Source organism: Erythrolamprus reginae, chromosome Z, assembly GCF_031021105.1.
Source record: "Erythrolamprus reginae isolate rEryReg1 chromosome Z, rEryReg1.hap1, whole genome shotgun sequence".
Classification (NCBI taxonomy): domain Eukaryota; kingdom Metazoa; phylum Chordata; class Lepidosauria; order Squamata; family Dipsadidae; genus Erythrolamprus; species Erythrolamprus reginae.
The window spans coordinates 151735943-151757398 of record NC_091963.1 but is presented as its reverse complement, the minus strand read 5'-3'; the positions used below and the strand labels follow the sequence as shown (position 1 = coordinate 151757398).

The window sequence follows — 21456 nt, the reverse complement described above, 5'->3', positions numbered from 1 at the left end:
GACACCCACCTGGAATGGTATAGGCTCTCTTGCTTGTGCAGGGGGCTGGACTAGAAGCTCTCCAAGGGTCCCTTTTCCAGGGCTGCTCCAATTCTTGAGTAAATGCACCTGTCATACCGCAGTTGGGCCAGCAGGTGTCGATGTTGCCCGTGAGTTTTCAATGCCTATCTCTCCTGTCACTGAAAAATACTTTTTCAGCCTTGATCGGGTGGACTCCAAGTCCCATAAACTCCCAGCTGGCTAGGCTTAGGGTCGGCTGGGTGGAGAACACTCGGCGTGATGTGTGTGTGTGTGTGGCGGAATTAGCACCCCCCTTTTTTCAAGTCGGTCATAACTTCGAGCGGAACACTAAGCTTGTGGTTGTAAGTCAAGGACTTTCCATTAGTAGGGTTTAACAGGTTAACCAGAGTCGGAAGGGACCTTGGAGGTCATCTAGTCCAACTCCCTGCCCCAAGCAGGAGACCCTACATCAGCCTCTACCTAGGATCGAACTCCCAAACCTCCCAATTGCGAGGTTAGGGTTTTCTCTTAGCTGGGTCAGCCTTACTCGATCCAGAGGATGGACAACTACAAGACCCATCCCTCCCAGGTTATCTAGACCCCAGAGAGGCGTCCGTCAGTCACAGGTTGTTTTTTCTAGCATTAATGCAGAATGCAGCCGTGAGAGCCATCATGGGGCTTCCTAGATTCGCCCATGTTTCTGCAACACTCTGTAGCTTGCACTGGCTGCCCATCGGTTTCCGGTCACAATTCAAAGTGTTGGTAATGACCTTTAAAGCCCTACATGGCATTGGACCAGAGTACCTCCAGAACCGCCTTCTACCGCACGAATCCCAGCGGCAGATAAGGTCCCACAGAGTTGGCCTTCTCCGGGTCCTGTCGACCAAACAAAGTCGTTTGGCGGGCCTCAGGGGAAGAGCCTTCTCTGTGGCGGCCCCGGCCCTCTGGAACCAACTCCCCCCAGAGATTAGAACGGCCCCCACCCTCCTTGTCTTTCGCAAATTACTTAAGACCCACCTTTGTCGCCAGGCATGGGGGAGTTAGGATATTCCTTCCCCATGGCCATTACAAGTTATGCATGGTGTGTTTGTGTGTATGTTGTTTTTTTTTTATAATAAGGGTTTTTTAGTTGTTTTTATTAATTGGATTGTTCATGTTGTTTTACCAGTGTTGTTAGCTGCCCCGAGTCTGCGTAGAGGGGTGGCATACAAATCCAATAAATAATAATAATTAAATAATAATTAAATCTCTAATTTGATGGGCAGTCACGTATTTCTGGCTTCGTAGATCGATATAGAAGAGCAGGTGTCCCAAAACATGGCTACTATTAAAACTGGTGGACTACAACTCCCAGAATTCTCCTGCTGACCTCTGACTTAGATTACCTTCCTGGCCTCTTCCAACTCTATCACCCATGGCTGGCTGGAGAGTTTTGGGAGTCCATGAGTCTTAAAATTGGGCAAATTTGAAGACTTTTGTAGTAAAGGCTGGCGGGATGAGGCAGGGGGTCTAAATTAGGGATCCCCCCAAATTATTATTGACAAAATTATTGACAAAATTGAACGGGTCCAAAGACGGGCTACAAGAATGGTGGAAGGTCTGAAGTATAAAACGTATCAGGAAAGACTTCATGAACTCAATCTGTATAGTCTGGAAGACAGAAGGAAAAGGGGGGACATGATCGAAACATTTAAATATGTGAAAGGGTTAAATAGGGTTCAGGAGGGAAGTGTTTTTAACAGGAAAGTGAACACAAGAACAAGGGGACACAATCTGAAGTTAGTTGGGGGAAAGATCAAAGGCAACATGAGAAAGTATTATTTTACTGAAAGAGTAGTAGATCCTTGGAACAAACTTCCAGCAGACGTGGTTGGTAAATCCACAGTAACTGAATTTAAACATGCCTGGGATAAACATATATCCATTGTAAGATAAAATACAGGAAATAGTAAAAGGGCAGACTAGATGGACCATGGGGTCTTTTTCTGCCGTCAGTCTTCTATGTTTCTATGATGATGATGATGATTATTATTATTATTATTATTATTATTATTAAAAATAAATTTTTATTATAATACAAGGATTAAAAAGAGCAGGCATATAGCGTTGTACATATTCTATCATTTCACAGTATAATTATTATTTGTGTAGTTGTACTTAAATTCTAAAATACCTTATACAGAGCTGCCCCTAGTTCCCCCTCCCTCCCCGTTGAACTGTTAGCCTCACAGCTCTTTAATTATATGATTTTTAAAATATGTTGGGACTTTGTTTTTTTCATTCCAAAGGAATCCATGCCACCCTTGTAAAATATCATGTCCCTCTAAAGCTAATAATCTTTGGTTTTTGAGTTCTATCCAATCTTTTATCCAAAGTAATGTTGATGTTTGATAATAACTTTCAAAATCTGGAAGTCTGAATCCACCTTGTTTGACTTTATCTTGTAAATATTTAAATCTTACTCTCGGTTTTTTCCCTTCCCATGCAAATTTGGAGATTGTGCTGTTTAATTTTATTTTTAAAAAATTATTTAATTTTAGTGGGATCGTTTGAAATAAATAAAGAAATTTTGGTAGAGTCGTCATTTTGATTGTGGAAATTCTCCCTGTAAGTGAAATGTGCAGTTTATTCCATCTGATTAATTGTTCTTTGGTTTTTTTAATTAATGTGTCATAATTGTCTTTTTTAATTGTGCTACATCTTTTGGTTAGCGTTATGCCTAAATACTTTACTTTCTTTACAGTTTGAATTCCTAAATTTCTCTCTAATTCTTGGTCTTGTTCTGGTTTCATATGTTTTTGGTTATGATTTTAGTTTTTGGTTTATTAATTTTTAAACCTGCCACCTCTCCATATTGTTTTATTTCTCTCATTAGATGTTCGCCTGCTTCTATTGGATCATCTATTATGAAGACTAAATCGTTCGCATAGGCCTGGACTTTACATTCTTGTTTTCTAACTTCAAACCTGTAATCTTTGAGTTTGTTCTTATTTGGTTTAACATTGTTTCGACTGATAATATATATAAAAGTGGAGATAGCAGACAACCTTGATGTACCCCTCTCCAAATTTGGAATGGTTCTGTCAGTTCACCATTAATTATAATTTTTGCAGATTGGGTATGGTATATTGTTTGTATCATTCGGGTAAATTTGGGGCCAAATTTCATTTTTTGTATTAATTCAATAATAATAATAATAATAATAATAATAATTATTATTATTATTATTATTATTATTATTATTATTAAGTCCAGGTTTTCTCACCCACTCCCCTGGAATATCTTCTCGCACCCCCCCAGGTGTCTAAATGGATGACATAAAGATACACCCTGAAAAGTGGTGGGCAGCACTATTGGGTTGCTACTGGAGTGGTGGGGGACGCCACACTGGTAGTAGAAATGGAGCTGTGGTGGGCGTAATGGGATGGTGGCATGGCTGTCAGAGCAAACTCTGGCTGTTGTGCATGCGCAAGAAGCAAAATCTCGCGAGAGGAGCACACATGCGAGATTTCAGCGATTTTCTGCTTAGGCGCATGCGCAAAAGCAAAAAACCAATCGCCGGAATCTCACCCGCCCGCGCATGCGCAGAAGCCAAATCTCGCTCTGATGCGTGCAACCCGCTTGCCGGTCACCTGGAGCTGCATGCACATCGGCACCAGTAGCGGCGGTAAGTTGGAACCCCCGCCTGGCACTGGGCAGCCATTTTGTGAATGTGCGCACACAACTTTTAACAGGCACTGGTTGCCCTGTGCAAAAACTGAGTTTAAATAGCAAGTTTTTTAAAAAAGATTCTGTTTATTAAACAAAAAAAAAAGATAATTAAAAAAAAGAATTAAATTAGCACTTTTCCCTGGTGGGGGGAGTAGCTTCCAATGCCTCCCCCCTACTCCTCCCTTCGGCCCGTTTATCCTGGTTCTGCCCTTTTGACATGATAGACAGTGACGGACGGAAAAGGCCAGAGGGACTATGCCCTCGCAGTTCCCGTCTTGACCCCCTGCAACCCTCCCCCCCCCAAGGGGTCCTGGGGGCTCCTCCACATTGCAACCAGATCCCCCCCCTAAAAAAATCCCACCTAGATATTGAAAATCTCAATTTTTTGCAATCCCCGTTAGGAATACCTGGCCTTGTGCATTGGCGGTAGTGAGCATGGTGAAAGGGAGGGAGGCCCCAGCCCTCAGCCCCCCACCTGCGCCGCCCCTCCCCTGAATTTTGGCTTAGAGGAGTGTTTCCCAACCTTGGCAACTTGAAGAGATCTGGACTTCAACTCCCAGAATTCCCCAGCCAGCAAATGCTGGCTGGGGAATTCTGGGAGTTGAAGTCCAGATGTCTTCAAGGTGCCAAGCTTGGGGAACACTGGTTTAGAAGATACACTGAATAAAAAAGCAATATGAACACCTTCAATATGAAGGCTAAAGAACGGCGGTAGAAGCAGCAGGTGCCGGCGCGTTGCTCCCCTGGCACGGCTGGGAGTTGCCCGTATATGGCTACGGCACCCACGAGATCCCAAGAAGCAGCCTGGCTTTCGGACCTTCACCCTGCGATCAATTCCAGGGGTCTCCCTTGGGGCCATGGCACCCATGCGGCCTTGTCCGTGGTGGCACCGTTGGCCTGATTGTCACGGGACCCAGAGCTGGCTTTGCCAGTCCCACAGTCTCCAGCTGTCCCTCCTTCCTGCCCCCCCGCCAAAATTTGGGGTACACTTTAGTCTTGGCGGGAACCAGTGGAAGCCCCTTTCCTGTGGGGGCAGAGTCTGCATAGAGTCCTAAGCAGAGTTCCCAATTCTTTGGCTTCCTGGCCCCAGAGATCAGCGGAGGGGAGGCTGCCCGGCTGCCCCCCCAGATATGTCCAGCTGCATCTCCTTTTGCGGAAGAGGTGCTGGGTTCGAGTCTGAACTCCCCGTGACTCGGGCAGGGCACGGAGCAAGTCAGCAGAAAGCAAAGCGGGGTGGAGGGGAGGCGATCTCCCTCGGAGGTGGGTTTGATCACCGGGGTCTCCCCGCAGGGCCCCCAAAGGCCCCCAGAAACTCATCCCGCTCTTCCAAAGGGTCCCTTGCCCCCAGACACTGGAAAGAGCTGGTCTTCTTTGGCATTCATATCCCTCGGAGTTCGGTCGAGCTTCGTGGCCTCTGTCCTGGTGGGGGGAGGATGGTCTCCCCAATTTGCCTGACACGAAGAACACAACTGCCCGAGAGGGTCCACAGGTCCATCTAGGACTTCAGACTCCCCATAAACGGGGAAGGAGCGAATATAGTGGGGGGCAGCAAGAGGGGGGGGGGGCGATGGAGGCAAGTCAAGAGGAAGCATCTCCTCCCGCAAAGCTGATTCCTGGCTGCCCCCTCCTGCAAATGAGGTCAAAGTTCATTCGAGATGGGCAAATGCTTCTCGATCAGAGTCCCAGCTTAGAACTGCCCCGTTTTGACTGCTGTGGATGTGCTGGCTTTGCCCTGGACGTGCATGTTCTGGACGCTGGACAGGATCTTCTTCTGATGTCCGGCCAAGGTCACTCCGATTCGGAGGAGATCTCTGCGGAGGAGAAATCAAGGAAACGGGAGGGGGTAAGAGTGGGATCCCCATCTGCCCCTACTTTCCCTTCTGCCCCTACCTCCCTCCTCTGGACCCTGTCCTGTCCACTCACTCGGAGGAGAGTTGGCTGACCAGCTCGAAGGAAGTGAAGCCAGCATTGGCGAAGCTGTCTTCGTAGCGGCCCATCTTCAGGGCACGGAGCCAGTCGCTGACCGACCCGAAGGACGAGTAGTGGGGCAGCCGCTGGTCCAGCAAAGGATGGGACGGCCTGGAATGGGAGGGGGGAGATTAGATTAGATTACTAGAGTTGGAAAGGACCTTGAAGGTCATCTAGTCCAATTCCCCCCCTCAAACAGGAGTCCCTTTACTATTTCGGACAATAGAGTGTATTGGGGGTCCAACTTGGCGTCCCGAAGACTCCTGGACTTCAACTCCCAGAATTCCCCAGCCGGCTCTTTTATTTTTTCCCACTTTGCTGAAGTCAAAGTATTTTGTGTCGACTGCATTCCCACTGTCTATTAAGAAAAGCGACCCAATCAATTATTTTTTAATGTTAATGTTTTGATTGGATCACTTTGATTAAAAACTACTTTTAATTTTTAATTGAAATTTACCCTCCATTTCCCCGCGAGACGATTTTGAGGCTGGCGGGGTTCCGGATTAGCTTATCCAGGGAGTTGACGATCTGGGCAAAGCGAGGCCTGGCGTTCCGGTCCCTCTGCCAGCAGTCCAACATCAGCTGGTGCAGGGAGGTGGGGCAGTCGGTGGGGGGCGGAAGGCGGTAATCCTGCTCGATGGCGTTGATCACCTGTGGAAGGAGAGTGAGGCGTGAGGGGGCGGGTGAGGAGGAAATGGAGGGTCTCCCTCAACGGCGGGATCGGGGTCCTCGACTTGCAACCGCACAACAGAGCTCAACGTTCCCATCGCTAAGCAAGACTAGTTGCGGAGGGAGCCATGTCCTGCTTTATGACCATGGTTGTTAAGTGAATCACTGCAGATTGTTAAGGTCATTAAGCGAACCCCAGCTTCGCTATGGATGTTGCTTGTCTGAAGCCATGATGGGCATACCCAGTGTGTGTGTACCTGCACGCCGGTGCAAGATTCGGCTTCTGCGCATGCCCAGGAAGCAAAATCTCGCATGATGACGCTCGGGCACGTGAGATTTCACCGATTTTCAGTGGTTTCTTGCTTCCGCACATGCATGTACGAGATTTTGGCAATTTGTTTCTGTGCATGCGTGAAAGCAAACAAACATCAAAAATTGGCAAAAGCTCTCTCGCGCACAAGCACCCTTGCGTAAGATTTCACGCAGATCCCTGCACTTTGGGAACACTGTCCATGCTGCAGCCCACCACTGGCTCCAAAGGTTGCAAACGGGGATCACATGGCACCACCCCCACCCCCAGGGACACTGGAACTACATCGGTTGCCATGCGTCTGAATTTTGGTTGTAGGGGTACTTGTCTCCAACTAACCGGCAAGGGGGGATAATGATAATAATAATGATAATAATAATAATGATGATGATGATAATAATAATAATAATAATAATAATAATTATTATTATTATTATTATTAATTAGATTTGTATGCCACCCTCTCCAATGACTCGGGGCAGCTCACAACAACAATAAACAATGCAGTACAAATCCAATAATTAAAACTATAGCTAAAAACCCACTATCATTTAAAAACATAGCGACATAGATAGGTCTTATTTATTTATTTATTTATTAGTTGGACTTGTATGCCGCCCCTCTCCGAAGACTCGGGGCGGCTCACAACAAGTAAAAACAGTCACAACAATCCAATTAATTAAAATATTTAACGATTTAAGAAAAACCCCATGTAATAGCAAACACACACACAAGCATACCATGTATAAATTAACATGCCCAGGGGAGATGTTTAGTTTCCCCATGCCTGACGGCAAAGGTGAGTCTTAAGGAGTTTTCGGAAGGCAGGAAGAGTAGGGGCAGTTCTAATCTCCGGGGGGAGTTGGTTCCAGAGAGCCGGGGCCGCCACAGAGAAGGCTCTCCCCCTGGGGCCCACCAACCGGCATTGTTTAGTTGACGGGACCCGGAGAAGGCCCACTCTGTGGGAACTAATCGGTCACTGGGATTCGTGTGGCAGGAGGCGGTCTCGTAGATATTCTGGTCCGATGCCATGAGGGCTTTAAAGGTCATAACCAACACTTTGAATTGTGACCGGAAACTGATCGGCAACCAATGCAGACTGTGGAGTGTTGGTGTAACATGGGTATATTTGGGAAAGCCCATAATTGCTCTCGCAGCTGCATTCTGCACGATCTGAAGTTTCTGAACACTCTTCAAAGGTAGCCCCATGTAGAGAGCATTACAGTAGTCGAGCCTTGAGGTGATGATGGCATGAGTGACTGTGAGCAATGAGTCCCGGTCCAAATAGGTCTGCAACTGGTGCACCAGGCGAACCTGGGCAAACGCCCCCCTCGCCACAGCTGAAAGATGGTTCTCTAATGTGAGCTGTAGATCGAGGAGGACGCCCAAGTTGCGGACCCTCTCTGAGGGGGTCAATAATTCCCCCCAAGGGTAATGGACGGACAGATGGAATTGTCCTTGGGAGGCAAAACCCACAGCCACTCCGTCTTATCCGGGTTGAGTTTGAGTCTGTTGACACCCATCTTCAGAGTCTTGCAGTGTGAATCTCTGGGGGGAGTTGGTTCCAGAGGGTCGGGGCCACCACAGAGAAGGTTCTTCCCCTGGGTCCCACCAGACGGCATAGTTTAGTCGACGGGACCCAGAGAAGGCCAACTCTGTGGGACCTAATCGGCTGCGGTGATTCGTGCGGCAGAAGGCGGTTCCGAAGGTATTCTGATCCAATGCCATGTAGGGCTTTATAGGTCATTACCAACACTTTCAATTGTGACCAGAAACTGATCGGCAACTAGTGTAGGAGCTGAAAAAGGGGGCATTTGGAGGGTCCCAGACCCCACCTCTCCCAAAGTCATCCTCACTGAGGGCCCCAACTCACATCCTGATTGGACATGTCCCAGTAGGGCCTCTCTCCGAACGACATAACCTCCCACATCACAATGCCATAACTCCAGACGTCGCTGGCCGACGTGAACTTGCGGAAGGCGATGGCTTCGGGTGCCGTCCAGCGGATCGGGATCTTGCCCCCCTGAGGAAAGAGGGGGTGGTAAAATTGGGGAGGGGGCAGAGGATCATTGTCTACCCCTGCCTTGTAACCCGCCTCCTTTCCGGGGGAGGGGGGAGGGAAAGGACATACCAAGGAACTGGTGTAGGTCGGATCGGAGGAATTCTCCTCCAGGAAGCGCGACAGCCCGAAGTCAGAAACTTTGCAAACCAGGTTACTGTTGACCAGGATGTTCCGGGCTGCCAGGTCACGGTGGACGTAACTCATGTCGGAGAGGTAGCGCATGCCGGACGCGATGCCCCGAAGCATCCCCACCAGCTGGATGGGCGTGAACTGACCGTCGTTCAACTACGGGGAGGAAAGGACAGAGAGGGTCAGGACCAGTAATGGGTTCCTACCAGTTCTCACTGTTAGTAAACTGTGAGGACGTCACACAGCTGGTTCTGTCGGTGCCGGTCCATGGGAGCTTCCATCTTGGATTTTGTTTCTGTACATGATCAGAAGCTATTTTTTGATTGCTGTGGCCGCGCGCAACGCCTAAGCAACCCTGAGTCAGCAGTGGGCTACGAGCCAGAACGATAAATTGCGCTCGCTCGCCACTGTAGGTTCTTGTGGGACCAGCGTGATTTTGCTGCTGCATGTGTGAAGGAAGAAAATTGCACGTGGAGCTGCAGGTAAAACGTCACCGAAATATGGGGGCAATTTTGCTACCTTCACAGGTGCAGCAGCAAAATTGTGGTGATTAATATTATTATTATTTATTAGATTTGTATGCCGCCCTTCTCCGTAGACTCGGGGCGGTTTACAGCAATGATAAAAACAATATATAATGACAAATCTAATAGTTAGACTCTAAAATAACAATAATACATTTAAAAATTCTAAAAGAAAACAAGAAACACCAATATATGAAAACATACATACAATCACATCATACACAAAAAACTACATAGGCAGGGGGAGATGTTTCAGTTCCCCCACGCCTGACAACAGAGGTGGGTTTTAAGGACTTTACGAAAGGCAAGGAGGGTGGGGGCAGTTCTGATCTCTGGAGGGAGCTGATTCTAGAGGGTCGGAGCCGCCACAGTGAATACTCTTCCCCTGGGACCCGCCAAGTGACATTGTTTAGTTGATGGGACCTGGAGAAGACCCACTCTGTGGGACCTAACTGGTCGCTGGGATTCGTGCGGCAGAAGGCGGTCTCGCAGATAATCTGGTCCGGTGCCATGAAGGGCTTTATAAGTCATAACCAACACTTTGAATTGTGACCGGAAACTGATCGGCAACCAATGCAGACTGCGGAGTGTTGGAGTGATATGGGCATACTTGGAGAAGCCCATAATTGCTCTCGCAGCTGCATTCTGCACGATCTGAAGTTTCCGAGCACTCTTCAAAGGTCGCCCCATGTAGAGAGCGTTACAGTAGTTGAGCCTCGAGGTGATGAGGGCATGAGTGACTGTGAGCAATGACTCCCGATCCAAATAGGGCCGCAACTGGTGCACCAGGAGAACCCGGGCAAACGCCCCCCTCGCCACAGCTGAAAGATAGAAACATAGATGTTTCTCTAATGTGTTTCTCTAATGTGAGCTGTGGATCGAGGAGGACGCCCAAGTTGCAGACCCTCTCTGAGGGGGTCAATGATTCTCCCCCCAGGGTAATGGACGGACATATGGAATTGTCCTTGGGAGGCAAAATCCACAGCCACTCATAAGTTCTTGCAGGTGATCCTGCAAGAACTTATGAGCCACGGCGTCGAGGTCAACTTAGCGTTCCAGCTCATAGCCCACCGCTTCCCTGAGTGAATTGGCAGCAAAAGGATCCACAATCCACTCCTGGTCAGGCCCAGTATTGAGCTCCTGGGGGGCACAGCATTCCGGTAGGGAAAATGGAGCTTTGCGTGTGCAGCTTTGCATGCCCTACGCATGACCCAATGCGCCTGCATGATGTTTGGCTTCTGCACATGTGCACAAAGGCAAATTTCATGCAGAGACACTCGCGCGTGAGAAATTTCACTGATTTTGAGCGAAGCAAAACAACGCCAATAATTGGCGAAATCTCACACATGCGCAAGCGCATCGTCACGCAACATTTGGCTTCCTGCTCATGTGCAGAAGCCAATCACAGGCAGGCAAGAGCACATTGGGGATGCGGAGCTGCGCACGCAACCGCACCAGTAGGTGTGGCGATGGGGAACCCCTGCCTGGTGAGGACCCATGCAGTGGGGGTTGGGGGGTGGAGATCCTCTGAGTGGGACGGACAAATATTGGTGGGCTTTTTACCCGGATCCCAGGTTAGGAGGGATCAGCCGTGGGCTCCTCCACCCCCATGTGGGGGGATGCTGCCCGTCCAGTGGAAATAATAATAATAATAATAATAATAATAATAATAATAATTTATTAGATTTGTATGCCGCCCCTCTCCGAAAACTCGGGGTGGCTCACAATATGGCCCTGGAATGGCACAACGGACCAATTCTTGGCAGAAATTGCCTTTTTTTTTGCTTCTTCACATGTACAGAACCAAAAATACCGGTGAAAATAGCCGAAATCTCATGAGATTTTGGTTGCTGCGCATGCGCAGTAGCCAAATCTCACGTGAGGCCTGCACACGTCTGTGTAGGACTGACCGGGTAGTGCGGTAAGTGGCTGCCCAATACTGGGAGGAGTAAGAGAATGCAAAGACTTTCTTGAACCTAGCTTTGAAAAGTTTCTGAAAGGGTCGGCAATTTGTGGACTTCAACTCCCAGAATTCTCCATCCAGCCACGATGTGAGTGATCCCACCAGGGACAGATGGGGAGGGCGGGGTTATCTGGGCTCGTCCAAGAGCTCCCATGCTGGCTGGGGAATCCTGGGAGTTGAAGTCCACAGGGCTGAAAGAGACAGAAATTGAAGAGAGACCCTTGTATGAATACGGAAGCTGCCAGGTGGGCTTTCATGGGCCTTTGGGAAGAAGAGCTTAGTCAATTCACGGCCAATCCTCCCCTTTCCAAAGGAAAAAGGGATGGGCAAAATAATGATAGAATAAAATTAAAACAAATTAAAACGAAATAATTAATAAAATAAAATATAACCAAACCCAACCCAAAATGCTTAGGTAAAATAAAATAATAAAATAAAATTGATGTAAAATAAAATAATAAAACAAAACATGTAATATAACATAAATAATATAATAAAAGTAAAATAAATAATATACCGGTAACATAATATAATAAATAATAAAATAAATAAAATACACATATAAAAGAAACTAAATAAAAGAAACTAATAAAACAAAACAAACTAAAGTAAACTTGTAAAATTAAACAAAATATTAAAAAATTAATATAATAATACGATACAATACAATAGAATCAGGGGCAGTCTGCTTCTCGGACAGGGGGCTGGGGTTTGATGCCGTCACCGTACCGGAAAGGAGCATGCACAGGAACAGAAATCTTGCACGAAGTTGCATGCGAACATGAGATTTCGTCAACTTTTCCCCACCCGTGTGCTTGTGACTGCTGCCCGCCCGCCCATGCCCGGAAGCGTCCCGGTGAACAGAGGTAAAATGCTGTCCCTCACTGAATATAATATAATACTAAACTACACTACACTACACTAAACTAAACTGATCCAATTAAATAAAACATGAAATAAAATAAATATAACATAAAATAAATGAAACTGATCAAATTAAATAAAACATGAAATAAAATATATATAATATAATATAAAATAACTCACTCAACTCAACCAAACCAAACTATAAAGGATTCCCTACCCTCGCCCCTGGAGCCGCCTCCTCCTCCTCCACTCTCCTCACCCGCAGGAAGGAGTCCAGGGCGCCGTTCTCCATGAACTCGGTGATGATCATGACGGGGACGCTGTTGGTGATGACCCCGTCTAGGCGGATGATGTTGGGATGCTCGAACTGGCCCATGATGCTGGCCTCACTCAGGAATTCTCGCCGCTGCTTCTCCGTGTAGCCGCCCTTCAGCGTCTTGATGGCCACATAGATCTCCTTCTTGCCCGGCACTTTCAGGAGACCACGGCAGACCTCCCCGAATTCACCTGCAACGGGTCGAGCAGAAAAGGGAGGAAGCTGCTTAATAATAAAATAGGAATTCAGGACCACCACCACCACGTCCTCCGAGGCTGTTGCTACCCAGCGGTGCGAGATTTGGCTTCTGCGTATGCTCAGGAAACGAAATCTCGTGTGAGGCCTCCGATCCTTACCTGCCCCAATGACTTCCTCGATCTTCACATATGAGACGTCGATCTCCTTGGCGAACTCTCGCACAGCCTCGTTGGGGTCCTCATAGGTGAAGGGGTCGATGTAGACTTTGGTACCTATGCAGGGATAGGGCAGGAGGGCAGCCATTAAGGGGGGTTCCCCCAATGGACCCCAACCAGTTGGATTTTCTTAGGGGTACAGGCAGTCCTCAGCTTGCAACTGTTCACGTAGTGACAAAGTTACGACGGCACCATAAAATGAGACTTATGACTGTTTTTCAGCTTATGACCACCTGGCGGCATCCCTGATGGTTGAGTAATTTACATTCGAATGCCTGACTCGTATTTACAGCAGACACAGCGTACCAGGGGCTGGGGGTCATGTGATCTTCTGACCAGCGAAGTGTACTGGAGAAGCTGGACTTGCTTAACGATTGGGTTCCTCAGTGAGCGACCGCATTGGCGATCGCTTATCCGTAGCAGCATAGGAAGGTCGCGAAAGGGGGGGAAATTCACTTAGGAACTGACTCGCTTAGTGACAAAAAAAAATTCTGGGCAGTCCTTGTTGTATCTACACGATCAGGTTGTATATAGTTTCTGTCTTTTTTATAGCCCAAACTACTTAGAGTTACGGTGAGGCTGTGATGGGCAGCAAGTATGATAAATAAATAAGTACAGTTCCTGACAGCCTAACTCCTCTCCAGCCCCCTCCCACAATTACACAGGCCCCTCCCCCATTGAAGACCCACCCCAACCAATGAATCTCTTCCCATTCTCACCATGCCCAATCAGGTATTGTCCAGGTTTATCCGAATATTCTTGCTCTCGGGATGCAGAAGGCCCCTGGCGCCTGTCAGAGAAGGTACAAGGATGATGCAAAGGCAGCTTGCTTGCCCTGAAGCCCCTCCCACTTAGCCCCTCCCACAGCCCGTGCCTGAATTCAACAATCTTTCTACTGGCCAATCCTGAGCAATCCTCCTTGTCTTTTTAGCTAAGGCCCACAATTTTGGTTTTTAGTTACAGTACTTTATTACTTTGTAATTCTATCATTTCCAAATGCCATGTTAGCCACTCTTTCCGTTTCCGGTCCCACTCGTTCCCTCCAACACTCAGCGATCTTTTTCAAAAAGCTACTTTGGCCAGAAAAACACTCACCAAGATCACTTTTGCTTTCCTACATTTCTCCTGCCCAAATCTAATTTCAGATCCTTTCGACACGTAGACACTGCAACTAGGGGGCTTGCCCGAGCCGATTTTTGCCGTCACCAGTCAAGGGCTCTAATTTGAGTCTCTGTGGGGTATGTTGACCCCAAACCAGTCGCCTACAGGGTCTCTCTTCTTCACTGCCCTTTCAGGGCAGTTCTGGGGTCGGTTCCAAAAGTACGGCAACCCCCCAGCAGTGGGAATTCGGGGTTCCCAAGGAGTGCAGAGAACTCTGTACCGCCGTGGCATGTGGCCACATCCCTCCGCCAATCCTGAACTCCTTAATCCCAGGGGCTCCTCTGCTTCTTCCTCATTTGTACAAGGCTATTTTTGATGCCGGAACTCCCAGGCACCCAGCCCGTTCTGCCCCCCTCGTGGCTTCCTTAGTCTTGGCTAAGTGGTTTTGGCCCCTCCCACTTTCTCCCAGTCCCTCCCATTCCTCCGTTTGGGAAGCAGGGCCTTACCGGAGGCAGACCACGGCAACGATCACCACGGCCAAGACGAGGAGGGTCCCCAAGGCGGCCGTGCCCACGATCAGGGCCAACTTCTCCGTGCTGCTGCCCGACTCTGCCCGGAAGAAGGAAGGCGGAAAGGGGTCAGAAAGAGTAAAGAAAGACCGGAAGGGAGCAGGCGGGATCCGGATTGAGAGTTTGAGTCGAGAACAAGCAATAGTAGGGCATCAACAAGGACCCCCAAAACCTGGAGGGTGAAAAAACACTGTTCCTTTTCTTTTCTCCCCTTCCCACTTTTATCTTCCTTTACTTCCCCCCTCTTTCCTTTCCTTTCTTTTCTGCTTTCCTTTCCTTCTCATTCCTTTCCTTTCTTGCTTTCCTTCCTCCTCCTCCTCCTTTCCTTTCCTCTCTTGCTTTTCTTTCCTTTTTTGCTTTCTTTTCCTTCTTTCCTTCCCTTCTCTTTCCTTTCTTACTTTTCTTTCCTCTCCTTCTTCTTTCCTTTGCTTTTTTGCTTTCCTTTCCTTCTTCTTTCCTTTCCTCCTTTCCTTTCCTCTCCATTCTCTCTCTCTCTCGCTCTCTGTTTTGTCATTTTAAAAAGGCTTTGTTTCAACCTATTAAAAACCCTCATGGGGAAACTATAGCTCCCTGCCTCCTGCTGACTGGCCTAAAATCACACAGCCAGTTTTCATGCCAAAGGTGGTACCAGAACTCCCAATCTCCCAGTGATTGGCCCAAAGTCACCCAGCTAGCTTTCATGGCTGAGACAAAACTAAAAATCTCCCGTCTCCTGGCGATTGGCCCAAAGTCACCCGGTTAGGCTTTCCCGCCTAAGATGGCACTAGAATTCTTTGTCGCCTGGTTTCTAGGCTTGCTGCCTTCACCACCAGACCAAATTGGCTTTATGCATTTACAACTTGAACGTGCCTTGTGGGTTTTTTTGGACACTATGTAACATCAGCAGCGCTAGAAGGGAGTGAGGTTTTGCTCTCTCTCTCGGACCTCTTTGGACCCACAAAAAAGCACAACAGGTAAGGTCAAGGAAATGGAGCCCCTCCCTTATGAAACCAGGTTGCAAGGCCTCGGTCTCTTCAGCCTTGAGAGGCGGCGTTGAAGGGGAGACTTGATCGAAGGCTATAAAATCCTGCATGGGATAGAAAAGGTGGATGGAGAAAAATTCTTTTCTCCATCACACAATCCTAGGACAAGAGGGCCCTCCCTAAAGGTCACAGGTAAGAAAGTGAGGACAAATCAAGGGAAATATGTCTTCCCCCAGAGGGTCCTTGGTTGATGGGATTCCCTTCTAGAAGAGGCCCTGACCGCTGTCAGCCTGGAGAGCTTCAAGGCAGGATCAGACAGATTCAGGGATGCCAAGTGTATCATAGGTGGTGATTGAAATGGATGTCCATGCGCTGCCTCTATGTTGGTGGAGGCAGGCAGGGCTCCCTTGGGTCCCATTTGTTGGGGGTCCAGAGAAAGGGAGGGTTTTGCCTTCTCTTTCTGCTCAACATCCCCCTGGACATTTTGGGGGGGCTGTGGGACACAGAACACTGTATTCGTCAGGCTTGGGCCCAATTCAGCAGGGCTCTTCTTTGGTTCTTATGTTCCTTCCTTCCTTCCTTCTCTCCCTTATTGAAACAGATGTCCAAGTGCCGCCTCTATGTTGGTGGAGGCAGGCAGGGTTCCCTCGGGTCCCATTTGTTGGGGGTCCAGAGAAATGGAAGGTTTTGACTTCTCTTTCTGCTAAACATCACAATGGACAATTGGGGGGGACATTGGGGGACACAGAATACTGGACTCAATGGGCTTTGGCCTGATTCAGCACGGCTCTTCTTAGGTTCTTATGTTCTAGCACTCCTGATGTTACCTAGTCGGGTCGCAAAACGTCACAAAATAACCAAGCTCAGAGTGCACAGCCGAGAGGGTCTTACCGGTTCCATAAGTCTGGAAGGCCTTTTCTGGCCCAAACCCTCCGTAACCGACCTCCGAACGGGCTCGGACCTGCACAATGTAGACAGCTCCTTGACGCAGCCCTGACAGGGTGACCTGGTTCTTGAATGTCTTGACAAACATGGGCCCACCGACGCCCTGCAAAGAGGAGAGACAGGGAGTCAAAGACCCCACCCGTAGCCGCTTCTTCCGTGTTCACTTGGAGGAATTACACACACCCTGTCGGAGCCCCCATTCCAACATTCCCTTGTCTGAAACAGGCATGCACATCTGGGCTGAGGTTTTCCAACTCCTGCCCTTTGCAGCTGTGGTCTCCAAAAAGAAAAACAAAAACAAACCCAAAGAAAGATTGCAAAAGTTAAAGTTGCAAAACTAAACCACGCTTCTGTTTCCACAAGACCTTTTATTTTGTTCTTTTAATATTTCTAACCTTTTAAAAAAAATTATATATATTTCCCTCTCTCCATCCCTCCTCCCTCTAACAAAAACACACACAATATTACACGGGAAAACCCCCAAATGCACAAAAATTTATATATCTAAAGGCAGAGACTCAGGTTCAAATCCCAGTAGGGGTATGGCTGCCTGATGAGAGCAAATAAGCTCAAAATAGATCTATAGCAGTCTCCTTTCTTTTTCATTATTAGCAAAAAAATGTTACATACATACATTAATACATACATACATATCTATAGTATATATGTTTTCGTAGATTTTCATGAGTAGATAGCAATTATTATTTATTTATTAGATTTTTTTTATGCCGTCCTTCTCCTTAGACTCACTTCTTAACAGAGCCCCCAGCCTATGGCCCCCACAATCCGGGTCCTCATTTGACCCACCTCGGAAGGATGGAAGGCTGAGTCAACCTGGAGCTGGTGATGAGATTTGAATCGCTGACCTACAGATCTACAGTCAGCTTCAGTGGCCTGCAGTACAGCACTCTACCCACTGCACCACCTCGGCTTATTATTATTATTATTATTATTATTATTATTATTATTATTATTACTACTACTAGTACTAGGGAAGCAAAAGTTGACTGAGGCACTTCGCTGTTTGCCAAGCATTTATTGTAATATTTCTAATTTTTTTAATTGCCTCCATTGCTGATGCAAAAGGATACAAGGAGCCCTCAGTTACTCAGTGACCGTTCAAAGGGTTTCACACTTACAACTCTTGCAGTGCCCTGGAGGGGGGGAGGTCCACATGATCAAAATTTATACGCTTGCCAACTGGCTCCTATTTGCGACGGGTCGCAGTGTCCCCCGAGGTCACGCTTGTGCGACCATAGACTCACTAAACAACCGTGTGACTTATTAACAATGATTCGCTTAACAAAGTGACAATCTTTAACTTGGTGACTGGCCACTGGAGTGGAATCACAAGGACCAGGGATTCCCCCAGTCGCCCGGCTGAGGATTTGTCCTTTTTGTGGCTATTCAAATAATGGGACTTAATTCACTGAAAAAGAGTCCAAGCACCTATTTGAAAACTTATCTTGGTCGGTAAGCCACTCCTACCCAGTCACATGACCTTTAAGCCACACCCACAAAATAAGCCAAGTCCACAGCGCGGCAGTAAAAATTTTGGCAGCCCATCACTGGCTGCAAGGATATGTTACACACTATACTGGAAAAATAACGCAGTACCACCAAAAGACCTCATCTGTCTGGAGCCCATACCACATCTCGGACATCAACACCCTTGAAAATGTCCAGAGATATTTCACCAGAAGAGCCCTTCACTCCTCCACTCGAAACAGAATACCCTACGAAAATAGACTAACAATCCTGGGCCTAGAAAGCCTAGAACTACGGCGCCTAAAACACGATCTGAGTATTGCCCACAAGATCATATGCTGCAACGTCCTACCAGTCAACAACTACTTCAGCTTCAACCGCAACAACACAAGAGCACGCAACAGATTCAAACTTAATACGAATCACTCCAAACTTGACTATAAAAAATATGATTTCAACAATCGAGTTGTCGAAGCGTGGAACTCATTACCAGACTCAGTAGTGTCAACCCCTAACCCCCAACACTTCTCCCTTAGACTCTCCACGATTGACCTCTCCAGGTTCCTAAGAGGCCAGTAAGGGGCGTACATAAGTGCACTGGTGTGCCTTTCGTCCCCTGTCCAATTGTCTTTCCTTTCTCTCACTTATCATATATATTCTCTTTCTTTCATATATCCTCTCCTCTAAGTTCACTTTACCCTTATATATATTACTACATGTCTATTTTTCTTCATGTGTATTTGTGTATTGGACAAATGAATAAATAAATAAAAATAAAATAAAAACTATAGTCATTGACAAAGTTTATGGATAGGCTGACAATGGAGGTCCAGGGATTAAACAACTCAGAATACAGTACTGTGAAATTTGGAATGAATGGTGTATTGGATGATGGGTGATGAATGCCGCTCCGAGTCCAAGGAGAGGGGCGGCATACAAATCTAATAAATTATGATGATGAGGAGGAGGATGTAAAAATCTGTTGTTAACTTTTAATTAATAGGGATTCTAATTGGTAATTTTATCTATATTTCTACATGTTGTAAGCCGCCCCGAGTCTTAGGAGAAGGGTGGCACAGAAATCAAATTAGTAAAATGAATAAATAATTGGATTGAAAATAAATTTAAAACAAAGTGATAGAAGGTGAAAGAATGTATGAAAAAAATGGAACAGTGCACATATAAACCACAAAGTAGACTATGGAATTGATAGTCGGGTATTGATCTGCATGAAATGATCATGATGTTTTAAAAATATATAAAAAGGAATAAATAAAGCATTAAGAGAAATAATCTTTTAAAAAAAATCTAATTTAAACTGACGCTCTCCTAAAATGTCGCCCAGAGGGATTGGTTCTTTCAAAGAAAGGTTTTAATTCCTCTTTTTTCAGCCCCCAAATAAATTTCTGGAATGGATTACACCGGATCAGTCATCAATCAGGCAGATCCGCCTTAAAGTCATCTGTGGCTGACCAAAGAATAATAAAGGGTTAAATAAGGTCCAGGAGGGAAGTGTTTTTAAAAGGAAAGTGAACCCAAGAACAAGGGGACACAATCTGAAGTTAGTTGGGGGAAAGATCAGAAGCAACATGAGAAAATATTATTTTACTGAAAGAGTAGTAGATGCTTGGAACAAACTTCCAGCAGACGTGGTAGATAAATACACAGTAACTGAATGTAAACATGCCTGGGATGAACATCTATCCATCCTAAGACAAAATACAGGAAATAGTATAAGGGCAGACTAGATGGACCATGAGGTCTTTTTCTGCTGTCAGACTTCTATGTTTCTATGTTTATGTTTCTAACATATTTAAAGAATATATAAATATGTTAAAGGGTTAAATAAGGTCCAGGAGGGAAGTGTGTTTAATAGGAAAGAGAACACAAGAACAAGGGGGCACAATCTGAAGTTAGTTGGGGGAAAGATCAAAAGCAACATGAGAAAATATTATTTGACTGAAAGAGTAGTAGATCCTTGGAACAAACTTCCAGCAGACGTAGTTGGTCAATCCAAAGTTACTGAATGTAAACATGCCTGGGATGAACATCCATCCATCCTAAGATAAAATACAGAAAATAGTATAAGGGCAGACTAGATGGACCAGGGGGGCTTTTTCTGCCGTCAGTCTTCTGTGTTTCTAATAATAAAGCTCAGGGCTTTATTGTGCAGCCACAAACGGTTGGATTCAAATTCCAAGAAGCATGAATGCTGGACTGCCGGAGGGGCCCCACTCCACAGATATAGGGGTTGGGGGATTTACCGCTCAACTTAAAAGGCAGAGAATGCTCCACAAAGCCTGGTGTTGTCGAGGGTGTGTGTGTGTGTGTGTGCAAGAGACATAACACTGGGGAACAATTTGTAAAGCAAATTCTGTTGAGTTTGATTTTTTTGAGCTTGTTTATAGTTAATAAGGCTGGTTTCAAAACTGTAGTTAGTTTTCTTATACCATGTCAAGTTTTTTTCTCTACACCATCTATATATATGAGTTGGGCCGAGAGGCAAATAAGGAGCCGTGATGGTCCTTCAATACACCAGGGTGATTCGACACAAAGTATGTAACCCTTCCCTGGTGCAGAGCTGAAGGGATTGGATACTGTAGCCTAGAGGATAATTCTCTGCCTTACAAGGCAACGGTTGCAGGTTCAAGTCCCGGTGGGTATGGCTAGCTGATGAGGCCAAAATAAGGCTGAAATAGATCTCCCTTAATTTTCAAATTCAGCAAAAAAACATGTGACATAAAGTTAACTGGGCAACATGAGCATCAAATTGCATTTTTGACATAGCCCTCTTGCTAACTTCCTGGAAAATCTCGGTGCAGTCAGTGATGAGCAGGGTGAGCGATTCCACCAAGATTTGAAGGTCATGGAGGCATCAAGGTAGACATAGGGATGCTGAAAGGGACCTTTGAAGGTCATCTAGTCCAGCCCCCTGCTCGATTGGACAATCATTTGTCTGAAATAGTGTAAGGTTTCCTGCCTAAACACGGGGTTGGACTAGAAGACCTCAAAGGTCCCTTCCAACTCTGTTATTCTAATAAGACCCCAAGTAGGAGATCCCATTCCATTTCAGACAAGGGGCTGTCTACTGGTCTCTTCTTAAAAACCTCCAGGGTGAAAGCACTCATAGCTTCTGGTGGCAAGCTGTTCCGCTGGTTAATTGTTCTCACTATCAGGAAATTTCTCCTTAGTTCTAAGTTGCTTTTCTCCTTGTTTAGTTTCCACCCATTGCTTCTTGTTCTGCCTTCAGGTGCTTTGGAGAACAGCTTGACTTCTTCTTTGGGGCAATCCCTGAGATATTGGAATAGAATAGAATAGAATAACAGAGTCGGAAGGGACCTTGGAGGTCTTCTAGTCCAACCCCCTGCTTAGGCAGGAAACCCTACACTACTTCAGACAGATGGTTATCCAACGTCTTCTTAAAAACTTCCAATGTTGGAGCATTCACAACTTCTGGAG

At 46.6% G+C, this 21456-nt stretch overlaps 2 protein-coding genes across 4 annotated transcripts in view; both read right to left on the bottom strand.

Annotated features, from left to right (window-relative positions):
• LOC139175949 (asialoglycoprotein receptor 1-like) overlaps nt 1–21456 on the bottom strand; it is a 579489-nt gene that overhangs the window by 168329 nt on the left and 389704 nt on the right. The window lies entirely within an intron of this gene.
• EPHB4 (EPH receptor B4) overlaps nt 3776–21456 on the bottom strand; it is a 47186-nt gene continuing 29505 nt past the window's right edge. For 2 of the 3 annotated variants that reach the window (XM_070729129.1, XM_070729131.1), the window contains exons 7-16: nt 16456–16612; nt 14540–14642; nt 13652–13722; nt 12876–12989; nt 12421–12710; nt 8790–9005; nt 8532–8681; nt 6137–6330; nt 5635–5790; nt 3776–5522 (exon numbers count right to left, since the gene is read on the bottom strand). In XM_070729129.1, coding sequence (XP_070585230.1) covers nt 5399–5522; nt 5635–5790; nt 6137–6330; nt 8532–8681; nt 8790–9005; nt 12421–12710; nt 12876–12989; nt 13652–13722; nt 14540–14642; nt 16456–16612 — 1575 coding nt within the window. In that variant the 3' untranslated portion in view covers nt 3776–5398. The remainder of the gene's footprint in view (nt 5523–5634; nt 5791–6136; nt 6331–8531; nt 8682–8789; nt 9006–12420; nt 12711–12875; nt 12990–13651; nt 13723–14539; nt 14643–16455; nt 16613–21456) is intronic. The other variant, XM_070729130.1, reaches the window with a different exon arrangement.